This window comes from Plasmodium falciparum, assembly GCF_000002765.6.
Source record: "Plasmodium falciparum 3D7 genome assembly, chromosome: 12".
In the NCBI taxonomy this organism is placed as follows: domain Eukaryota; phylum Apicomplexa; class Aconoidasida; order Haemosporida; family Plasmodiidae; genus Plasmodium; species Plasmodium falciparum.
The window spans coordinates 236,744-250,000 of NC_037284.1; the positions used below are offsets into that span (position 1 = coordinate 236,744).

At 17.2% G+C, this 13,257-nt stretch overlaps 2 protein-coding genes across 2 annotated transcripts in view; one reads left to right on the top strand and one right to left on the bottom strand.

The window, feature by feature from the left end:
- Positions 1-6,067: 6,067 nt before the first annotated feature.
- Positions 6,068-11,425, top strand: PF3D7_1205500 (zinc finger protein, putative; the record flags this gene model as incomplete). Its single annotated transcript, XM_001350428.1, has 1 exon — positions 6,068-11,425. One exon carries the CDS (start codon positions 6,068-6,070, stop codon positions 11,423-11,425), a length of 5,358 nt encoding a protein of 1,785 aa, XP_001350464.1.
- Positions 11,426-12,592: 1,167 nt separating this feature from the next.
- PF3D7_1205600 (tetratricopeptide repeat protein, putative) overlaps positions 12,593-13,257 on the bottom strand; it is a gene marked incomplete at both ends in the record, with an annotated part of 2,064 nt that continues 1,399 nt past the window's right edge. The window contains 2 exons of the mRNA XM_001350429.1: positions 12,593-12,721; positions 12,832-13,164. Coding sequence (XP_001350465.1) covers positions 12,593-12,721; positions 12,832-13,164 — 462 coding nt within the window. The remainder of the gene's footprint in view (positions 12,722-12,831; positions 13,165-13,257) is intronic.

Sequence of the window (13,257 nt, forward strand, 5' to 3'; positions counted from 1 at the left end):
AAATTTTTCCAAATATGCATTATATATATATATATATATATATAATATATTTATTTTACAGAATGGAGATTATTTGTTACAAATTTTATATTTTAATTGTTTTATTTAAAAGGAGAAACAAATTATATATTTCATGTTATAAATAATTTTATAATTTAAAAACAATAAAAAAAACGAAAAAAAAAAAAAAAATTAAAAACATTTGGAATTTTCTTTTTTTATACTTAAATATATGTATAAATATATACAAAAACTGTAAAAATATATAATAATATGTAAAACATAAAATGTACATATTATACAAACTATATAAACACTATATTATATATATATATATATATAATATATATATATGGATATACATATTTATATACATATAGTTTATATTATATATAACCAAGACACAAAAAGGAAAAAATTTGTTTATTTTTTTATATTTTTATGGATGTATATTTTTTTCTTTTTTGGAAATTTTAAAATTTTATGAAACCTCCCATTTTGTCATAATTATATTTTTAAATTTGTAAAAAAAAAAAAAAAAAAAATACATATAATAAAATACTGTATTATGATACAATAGTTAAATACATTTTATTTAATTTAATTTTATTATTATTTTATTTGTTTTTTTTTTTTTTTTTTTTTTTTTTTTTATGAATAATTAATTTATCCTTGTTCATCATAAATTACAAATTCATATATCATATATGAAACATTACTTTTAAAAAAAGAATTATATTTAAAAAAAAAAAAAAAAAATATATTAATTAAAAAAAATAAAAAAGAAAAAGAGCACACAAAAATATTTAACCTTTGTTATATTATATATGTTATATATTTATAATAGCTGTAGCAAAAAATAAATCCATAGGATTCACATTTCATTATAATTATAAGAGCACTAAGGATAGATATAAATAAATATATACATATTATATATATATATATATATATAATATATTTCCTTTTCATTAACATATTTCTAAATAGGATATTTATTATATGAGAGTGAACCTTGGGAATAGGTTCAAATTAAAAAAATTGGCACACATAAAAATATATAAAAAGATATATTTTTTTATTTTCCAATTTAATAGAAAAAATTCTCTTCATATAAAAATGCTCTAAATTCTAAGTTGATTTTCCTAATTTTAATGTAACGTCATTTTAAAATGTAATAAAACGGAGAGAGAAAAAAAAAAAAGTAAATGTTACATTATACATAAATATTAATACATTCATATATATATATATATATATATGTAGAATAATTTTAGGTGTTATTTTTTTGATAACTATATTTAAATTTTTTATATTAATTTCACTTCATATAAAAATCAAATAACATATACTTAACTTATTTCACAATATATATGAATGAATATTTTATTATTCATTTATATACATATATATAAGAACCATTTTCATATAACTTTATTTTATTTTATCATCATAAAAAAAAAATTAAATTCTACAATATAATTATATATTCATAAATTATATAATAATATATATATATATATATATATTTATTTATTTATTTTATTTTTTTTTTATTATGTAATATATATGCTATATTTTTCAAGAATTTTTTTATGTTATTATTCCATATTTATATAAATACTAACCAAGTGAACACAAACATACAATAAATAAATAAATATATAATATATATATACATATTTATATATTTTATATTTTTCTTTTTTTTTCATTCATGACATATAAAAATAATACTTTAAAAAGAGTATATAGCTTTTACATTTATTTATTTTTATGACACTTCTCTTTATTTTTTATTTTTAAATATATATAAAAATATAAATACTAACCAAATCGTTGATTTAAAAAAAATAAAAAATACTTATATTTTTAAATAATAAGTATTATTTATACAAAAAAAAAAAAAAAAAAATCATAAAAAGTAACTTTTATTTTTATAATTCTATTTATAATACTATCCAATATAAAATGAGATTATAAATATAAATAAATAAAAATTTTTTTTTTTTTTTGCAACAAGCTATATATAAATTATATTCTTAAATTTTTATACTCATACAAAAAAAAAAAAAAAAAAAAAAAAAAAGATAAACAAAACAACAATAAATAAATATATATATTTTTTTTTTTAATGTGAAATATAAATAATATAAACTCAAAAAAAACATACAATAATAAAAATTATTTAGAAATAAAATAATATATTAACTCTTATTTATTTTGTAAATGCTTCGTTAAAAAAAAGAAAAAATGTAATAAAAAATATTTTATATATATAAAAATATAAATAAAAAATGTGATGTAAAAAATAATATTTTTTTTTTATTTTTTTATATGGTATAATAATAATAATATGTTATTTTTATTTATAAAAAATAAATTTATAATATATATATATATTTATATATATATAATATGATATTATTATATGCATGTTTAAGTGCATGCCTTCTAAATTCTTTTTTATATTTTATTTTTTTTTTTGTTCTACATTTTTTTAAGAATAATATTTATTACAGTATTATGCTTTTATTTATTCATTATATTATATAGATTATTATAATAATATTTATACATATAATATATATATATATATATATATATATATAATATATGTATATGTTATAGTAAGTATATGTTATAGTAAGTATATGTTATATATGTATATTTCTTCAATAAATTGAAAAAATATTTCTTGAAAAAAAGAAAAAGATAATCATATATTTTATATAGCTGTATAAACATTTTTTTTTTTTATACATATTTAAATATATATTATATATATATATATATATTATTACATAAATATATATATTATAAATAATGTATTAAAAATATCTCATTAATTAAAATAAACAAATTTAAAAAATATATAATAAGTATAAAAAAATTAAAATATAAAAAAAAAAAAAAAATTAAAGTATAAGAAAAAAAATATATTTTTTTTTTCCCCATGTATATAAAAAATCACATACAACATGTTAAAAGTTTTTGTAGTAAGAATATTTATGTGAAATAATATATATAATATATGATTTTGATATATTTATTTATATATATAAAATCTATATTTATATATTGTTATATATTATATTAATATAAATATCTTATTCAAAACAATGTGATTATTTTGTAAAATTATTACAAGTATATAATATATATTAATATATTATATTTATGTATTTTGGTTTTGTATATATATATTTATAAGAATATTTATATATATATATATATATATATATAACTTTATACTTTTTTGTACTTAACCCTTACATTTTTTTTTTTTTTTAAATAGTGTATTTTTATACATTTGAATTATATGATATATATATACATACATACATATATATACGTACATATATATTTATATATATATATATATTTACATATGTGATATATTTATTTATGAATCATATTATATATAAATAAAATATTATATTTCTTTCTATATTAAGACTTAATAAGAATGACAAAAAAAAAAAAAAAAAAAAAAAAAGAAAATGAAAATTTAAAATATGATATATTGAGTTTTTTTTTTTTTTTTTTTTTTTCCCTTTTTAATAAGCTTTAATAATTTTTGTTTTAATATACAATTAATAATTATTTATTTTAATTCGTATAAATATAAATATATATTTTGTATTTCTTTTATTATTTTATTTTATTTTTTTTTTTTTTGAGCCTATGTTTTAGTGATTAGTAGGAATACATTTACCTTTTATTCTTTATGAATATTTTATAGAAAGTGAAATAATATATATTTATTTAATATTTCTTATATTTATTATTTAAATGGTATATATGTTTATTTTATTCATTTATTTATTTAATATATATATATATATATAATCATATACACGCATGTATAAAATTTAATACTAAAATATATGATATATATTATAATATATATATGCATTTTATGATTTATATATAACATATGTGCATAAAATATAAATTTTTTTATCAGAAGTAGAATATATATAATTAGATACATAAAAATATATATAAGACATTTATTGTATAATATATATATAAATTTTTTTTTTTTTTTTTTTTTTTTTTTTCTAATTATATGTATTTATATATATATATATATATATAATAGTACATATATTTTGAAAGATCCTTATCTTTTCTTTTTTTTTTTTTTAAACTTACATTTATATGCCTTAAATATGTATAAGTAGTTATTATATTACAAGACGCAAAAAAGAAAAAAAAAAAATTAAAAAAGAAAAAAAAAAGGGAAATTAATATAATTATATATAAAAATTATTATATATATATATATATATATATATATAATATATTATATATGTTACATATGAAAAATGAAATGATATATAAATAAGAATATTTTTTTCTGTACATATAATTTATATACGTAAATTTATATTGAATATTTTGATATGTGTGCATAATTAGAAAAAAAAAAAAAAAAAAAAAAATATATATATATATATATATATTAATAAGTATATATAATATATATATATATATATATATATATATATATATATATATATGTATGTATGTATGTATATATGTACACATTATTATTTAATGTATAATCTTTATAAATAAGAGCTTTTTCATTTATGTATTTTTTTTTTTTTTTTTTTTTTATATATATTAGGTTTTATTTGATTTCCCAATATTATTATAATAATATATACATATATATTATATAAATAATACATACATACAAGATTATTTTTTTTTGTAAATATATATGTACATATATATATATATATATATATTTATGATATGTATTTTTTTTTTTTTTTTTCTTTTTTTTTTTTTTTTTTGAGCAAAAAATATGTAAACTCAAAAAAAAAAAAAAAATAATTATTTAATGAATATATACTTAAATAAAAATTTTTTGTATTATATAAATACGTAAAGATATGCAAATGATACACATTAATATATTTAAGTACATGAAAAAATAAATAAAAATATATAATAAAAAATATAATAAAGTAAATAAAAAATAAAAAATAAAAATGTATTATTTATATGTATAAACATATATACATAAATAAATAAATAAATATATATATATATATATATATATATTATTATTATTTTCATACATACACAAGGCATTTATAATTAATACATATATATAAAAAAAATATAAGAATCTTAAAAAAAAAAAAAATATTATATATAAATATATATAAAAAATACAAAATATATTTAAAAAAAAAACAAATAGATAGATACATATAATTATATATATATATATATAAAGAATATGTCCTTTTGATGAAAATTTTTATTAGATAGATTATAATTATATTATATATATTTTATTATTATTATTTTTTTTTTTTATAATTACAAAATCATATTTTTTTCAAGTAAAGAAAAAACATAAATAAATATATTGTGTATGTGTAAAATAATTTTTTTTTTTTTGATATGAAATTTATATTATTTATGTATTAAGAAGTATGTTTATATTGAATAAATTATATATTTTTATAAGCATTAAAATAACATATATATATGAATATTTTTTTTTATATTTTTTGCTCACGTATTGTGTTATATATATATATATATATATATATATATATATATATAATATAAATACATCATAAAATTTTAGTATTTTTATATTAACATTTATACATATATAACTTAGGACACAATATATTACATTAAATAGAATATATAACATATATATATATATATATATATATATGCATATTTTTATATGAACAATAAAATATATATATTATTTCAATGATTTACGTTAGTGTGTGAATATTATAATATAATATATATATTTACTTTTAATATATTTATTATATTTTTACTTCTCACAATTTTTTTTTTTTTTTCTTCGTCTATGCAAATTATACATATTTATAATAATTTTATAGTCCAATATATATATATATATATATATATATATATATATATATATATATATACATTTATATATATAAATACATATTTATATTTTTATATATAAATACACATATATATGTTCATCTTAGAACCTTATTTATTTCTTTTCTTTAAACCTTATGTAAACCTTGTGTAATATAAAATGAGTATATCAAATTCAAGCGAGCAAGCTAATCATAAAAATATGGAGGATGATTTAAATTTAGGAGAAAATAATAATAACCATAATTTTATATCTAATGATGATGGTAGTTTTATTGATGATAATAATATAATTGAAGATGAGTGTATTACTCCTAAGGATGATGAAGAAAATATAAATTCAAAAAGAAAAAAAAAAACTGGAAAAATGAATAATGAGGAGAATAAAAATATAAGATTAGGAAGAAGAAATGATCAATCTAGATGTGATCAAGGTAACACAATAAATTATCTTCAACAAAATAATAATGTAAATATTAATTCTGTAAGTAATGCCTTACATAATGTAATAAATGAAGTCATGAATAGTTGCGTGGCTCACATGAATAATAACAATAATAATAATAATATGAATAATAGTAATCATAATAATAATAATAATAATATACATAATATACATAATATTAATAATAATCGTTCAACCTATAACAATTTAAATTTTAACATGTTCTCTCTTAATAATAATAATACTTGTAACTATAACAATGAACCAAATAATTATTTTTTACAAGACGGAGTACATGCAGAAAGTAATAACGCCGACGATGACGAAATTCTTGTACAAAACAATGACGGAGAAGAAAACCATGTTGATCAAGAAGGACATGGACATGGACATAGAAGTAGACATAGACAAAGACAAAGAAGACAACAAGAAGATGAAGATAATCATAGAAGTATAAATGAATTACAAGATGACGAAAATTATAATAATAATAATAATAATATTAGCAATAATAATAATAATCCAAATGATGAACAGAATACTAGCGAAAATGAAGATCATAATAATGATGGAGATAATAATAATGAAGATGATGATGAAGAAAATGATGAACTTGAGCTTGAGGATGATGAACATGACGACGACGATGATGATGATAATGATGAGGAAAATGATGATCAATTAAATTTAGAACATCTTAATATGATATCATCATATGAAAGAAGAAATAAGGTACAAAATAGAATTAATCATCAAAATAATAACAACAGTAATAATAATATTAATAATAATAATAATAATAATAATAATATTTTTGTTAATAACTTACATAATAATAATCAAAATAATAATAGTTTAAATCAACTTAGTGGTGTCCATAATAATAATGAGAATCTTTATAATGATTCAGGAGAACGATACAATTTATCAAATAATAATTCAAGTTTAATTCTTAAAAATGATAAAAAAAAAAATAATAATAATAATAATAATAATACTAGTAAAAATAATATGAACAATATTACTAGTAACAATAAATCCTTATCACATATTAATACCTTAAATAGCTCTATTATAGATAACCTTACTCAATATTTACAAAAAGAATTAACGTGTCCAATATGCTTAGATTATTTCTATTTACCTGTAACGATGAATTGTGGACATACGTTTTGTCGTTATTGTATTGGACATAATAAATTGAATGGAAAGAATTGTCCTTTATGTAGACAACCTTTAGGAAATACCGCTTGTATAAATACTATAATTTCGAACTTGGTTCGTATATATAATTTAAGAAGAAAATCTTTAAAAATATATAAATCCATAGAGATTGTTAATACTGTTGATGAAATGTGGTGGAATGAAAATTTTATAAAACCTCAAGTTAGTGTTTCATTATTTTTAAGAATATTTTTACATGATATGATCTCACCTCCTATATTTTTTGATGATCTAACTTCCTGTGTTATTGATTTCTTTACTGTAAATAAACTATGGTCCAAAGCTAAATGGGTATTTAATATAAAAGATTGTCGAGTTTTTTCAGAACTTATTGGTTATGATAAAGATGATAAAGAGACCACCAGTGAAAGATTACATGCATGGGTGGAACGTTATATAACTCAAAATCCATCTATGTGTATGAGAAAAGATGAAAAGGTTATTTTAAAATTATATCAAGATAGAACACATAGAATAGATAGCCATGTTTTTGATTCATCTGTTTTACCTAATCGTTTACCATGGGATGGAGGTAGACATGCAAAAAGCTTAATACATATGCCACATTCATCAGTATCTTTATCACATTTATTATTTGTAAAAGCAGAAAATAATAATATAGGTGTAGTAGATTGTGGTTCTACTATCGGTACTATGATCAAGGTAAATAATTATCATGTATTAAAAGAAGGTGATGTAATACATATAGGAGATAGATTAGAAGTAACCGTATCCATTGATAAGAATACAGCAGGCATGCCATATAAAGGATATGTATGGAATAAAAATGCAAATAAAGTATTAGATAGACATGAATTAAATGAATTAATTAAAATGGAAACAAATAGTAATCAAGATATTTTCATAACAGAAGATCAAATACCTTCCTATTGTGAAAATATAGAATCAAACCTATTAATTAAATTTGATTTTGGTACCACCAAAGAAGAAATTACACCGAAAACGGAATATATAGATCCTAAAGGTGTAGTATTAGGAAGAGGCCCATATGCTCAATCCAGTTATAAAAAAATATCAGTGACCAATTCAAATGGTTATGTATCTAGAGAACATTGTTTAATTTATTATGATGGATCAAAAGATGCTGGTGAAAGATGGTTATTAAGAGATACAAGTACATTAGGAACATTTCTTAAGATAAAACCTTTTTCTAATCCCATCCCCTTGCCTATAGGTTCTATATTTAAAGCTGGTCAGTGTAAAATAGAGGTATGTTCTCATGACTCGGCTCAATTTATTCAGTACCCGGAAAGATCCATATCATTGCATAATACAAACAACCCCCCAAACACGGATAACAACAACAATAATAATAATAATGCGGATAATAGAAATAACGACAACGATAATAACAATACAAATAACAACAACAATAATAATAATAATAATAATAATAATGGTGGAAGTAATAATAGTAGTGGAAGTACAAACAATAATGGAGGAAATAACAGCGCAAATAATCATACTAATAATAATAATAATAATAATAATAATAATAATAATAATAGTAATAATAATAGTAATAATAATAATAGTAATAATAATAATAATAATAATAGTAATAATAATAGTAATAATAATAATCATAGTAGTAGTAGTAATAATGCTCCCAATAGTAGTCATGCTAACAACAACCATTCAAATGATAATAACATTAATAATAATTATAGAAATAACCATGTTCATACATGTATTTCGAATAATTCTTATCATCGTAATTCAGGAAACACGAATAATTTTTCAAACAATATGCATTCGAGTTATAATAATATAATCAATGGTATATATAATTATCAAAATAATTCAAGAAATTTAAATAACTCTTCATCATTCGGTAGAACAAATATTCTACAAGATAATTCTCATCATGAAAATATGTCAAACATGGCTAATCAGAATAATAACTTTGAGGCAATTGTTCAAAATTTATTTCAAAGAAATGTAAACACATTAGGAAGGGAAAATAACCCTTCTCTATTCTCATCAAGAAATGAACAACTGCGCTTAAATAATAATCACAACATCATGAATAATAACAACACCAACAACAATAATAATAATAACAACAATAATAATAATAACAACAATAATAATAATAATAACAATAATAATGGAAATAATAATAACCATTGTAGTCATGGAGATACCTACTTTTATAACTATCTACGCTATAGTGTTAATAACAATGGACGTAACCATAACAACAGCGGTAGTATAGATTATTTGAATGATAACGAAGAAAGTGATAACAATAATAATAATAATAATAATAATAATAGTAGTACTAAAGAAAGAAACAATAATAGATCAAGTGTAAATGATTCCTGTATTGTAGAAAACCATCAACATTATCACCAAAATAATAATAATAATAATAATGATAATAATAATGACGAACATGATCATAATAACAACAATAGTAGTGGCCATGGGAACAATAATAATAATAATAGTAATAGTCATAGTAATTCACAAAATAATAACAATAACAATAATAGTAATAGTAACAGTAATCATAATCATGGGAATGGACACAATAATTATAACAAGAGTCATAGTAATAATCACAATTATAATCATCTTAATGTCAACACTCCTGATTACCCTTTTAACGTTAATACTAGATTCAGAGAACATGCATATAATTCGAGTTTGGGAAGCTGCTTTCTTAAAAATAAAAATTCAGAAATGCAAATACCACAATTAAATTGTACTTTAAATAGTAACCATAATAATATGAATAATTTTGTTAATTGTAATGATAACAATTATAATTTTATTCCTTACAATTTGGATCAAAGCAATAGTAAATATGAAAATAATATATCCTTTATAAATAATAACAATAATAATAATAATAATTACAATAATAATTACAATAATAATAATAATATGATTAATATGATTAATATGAATAGCTTGAATAATCAACATACTGCTGCTTTGGATAATACAAATTCATTATTTAATATAGACAAATTTACATTAGAAAGAAGAAATATAAACATATGTGCAAATATAAATTCAATCTTTAATAATATTAATAGGGATAGTCCTTGTTTAGATAATCGAGTAAATCTGGCTTCGAACGAAACCATACAAAATGCTCCTATTCGAAATATGCATTCATTAAACGTAAATAAAAAATCAGAGAAACCAAAAACTAACGATGTTTATAAAAATATTAATAAAAATAATATAGAAAGAAAAAATAGTAAAAATGGACTCAAAAAGTTCCTAATTAATAATAACAAATTAGATATTTTATTAAAAAAAAAAAGAAACCATTCTGAAACTTTCCTTTATACAAATCAAATGAGTACAACACAAGATGAGGAAGAAACAGGGCCCAATACTATAAATACAACAAATTATGCAGAAGCTGGGGGCATATATAATGAAATGAATTCTCTTAAATTAATATATAATTATATTAATAATTTAAATATAAATAATAAAAAAACAAATGTATCTCCTACCAATAATATTATAGAATGTAATAGTGATTTGAAATTAGAAAATAATGCAAATACAAAAAATTTAAATTCACTTATATGTTCAGGAGAATTCAATCATATAACCGAAAACAATCATAATAATAATAATAATAATAATATGAATAGTATGATTAATAACATTAATTCTCATAATCATATTTATAATAATAACCAAAACAACATTAATCATTTTAATGATCTTCATCATTCTTATAATAATATTAATGATCCAATAATCATAGGTGATATCAAAACAAAAAAACTTTTATTTTCCGATCACAACAATGTTAATCAAAATTCATTTTTTCAGTCCATCAAAATGAATAATTAACATATAACAGGAGTATAACCTCGTACAAAATATATTTACCATCATTATCACATAAATTTAAAGCAAAAATTAAATAATATAATAAATTATAATACCTTTACCTAAATAAATACACATATATATATATATATATATATATATATATATATATATATATATATATATTTGTTTGTGTGTGGGTGTGTGTACATTAATATGTTTGCTTTAGTACCCTTATACATATATATTATATATATATATATGTATTTTTTTTTTTTTTTTTTTTTTTGATTATAAGGTATTTTTTATTTTACACAAGGTTTACATAAATAAAATAATTGATTATTTTTGTATATTACTTTTATATATATAAATTTTTTTTTTTTTTTTATCTTTATAAATTTATACCAACGAAAAACTTATATAAATATATATAAATATATATATATATATATATATATATATATATATATATAAATGTTTATAATATTTAAAAAAAAATAAATAAGAATAAATAGGAATAAATATAAGGCTCATGACAAAAAAAAAAAAAATTTTTTTTTTTCATTTTTCAATATTTATATGGTGTATATGTCCATCTTTTTTCTTTTTTTTTTTTCATTTTCTTATTAAATATGAGTTATTGAGTTAATCATAAGACATAAATTATAATCATGTATTGTAATAAATCATGTTGTTAGTTTTACTTTTTGATTACATATTAAAATATAGATATGAATGTAGTATGTCATATAATATCTATATATAATAATAAAAATAAATAAATAAATAAATAAAAATATATATATAAATAAAAGTTTGACAAAAATTATAAAAGGTACAAATGAAAATATTTTTATACATTCATAGTTATAATATATTTATATTGTTCTATTTTAAATATATTTCTATCATTATATAAACTAATTTATTTTTATTTTTTTTTTTTTTTGTATCCTTATATTTTAATTTTTTTTGCCATATATTAATTCTTGTTTAAATAATTTTTTTTTTTTTTTTTTTTTTTTTTTTTTGAAATAAGGGGAATATTAATATGAGATAATATATAGTATATCATAATAATTATACATTAAAGACAAGAAATTTGTAATAAAAGGATTCTTAATACATACATATATATATATATATATATATATATGTTATAAATTTTTTTGCTTTTCCTTTTTATTAGTTTTTATAATTAGAAAGATTAATTCTTCTTTTTTTTGCAACATGTTCTTCATTATTGACTGTTGATACGGTAATTTTAGTAACTTCAGCTTTTTCCTTATTTAAGACAGATTTATCAAATTCGGACTAAGAAAAAAATATTATATATATAGACACATGTTTATACATATTTATACATATTTATACATATTTATATATATATATATATATATATATATATACTTATTTTTCCTTACTTTTGTTGTTACGACCAATTCTTTGGCTATAGTTTGACTTCCTAACTCTTTTCCTTCTTCACCTTCTTCTTCGATTTGCCTTTTAAGATCATTAATTTGTATTTGTACATCATCATAAGTATCTCTTATAATTTTTTCATTTGTATTTTCTGGAAGGGGAGTTGTTTTCTGTCTTACATCTAATAATATCTTTTTTACTTTTTCAAAGTATTCTACTGCTTCTTTCCTCTTTCCGCAAAACATATAACTCTGTGATAATGATATTAAAGGTGCGATTAAATTCTCATCTCCAACTTTGTATTTCTCTCGTAAATCAACGCATTTTTCATATTCCTGAAAAGGACACAATTTTTCAGTAAATATTAAAATAAGAAACAAAAAAAAAAAAAAAAAAAAAAAAAAATTGATTATAAATATAAAAGAAAA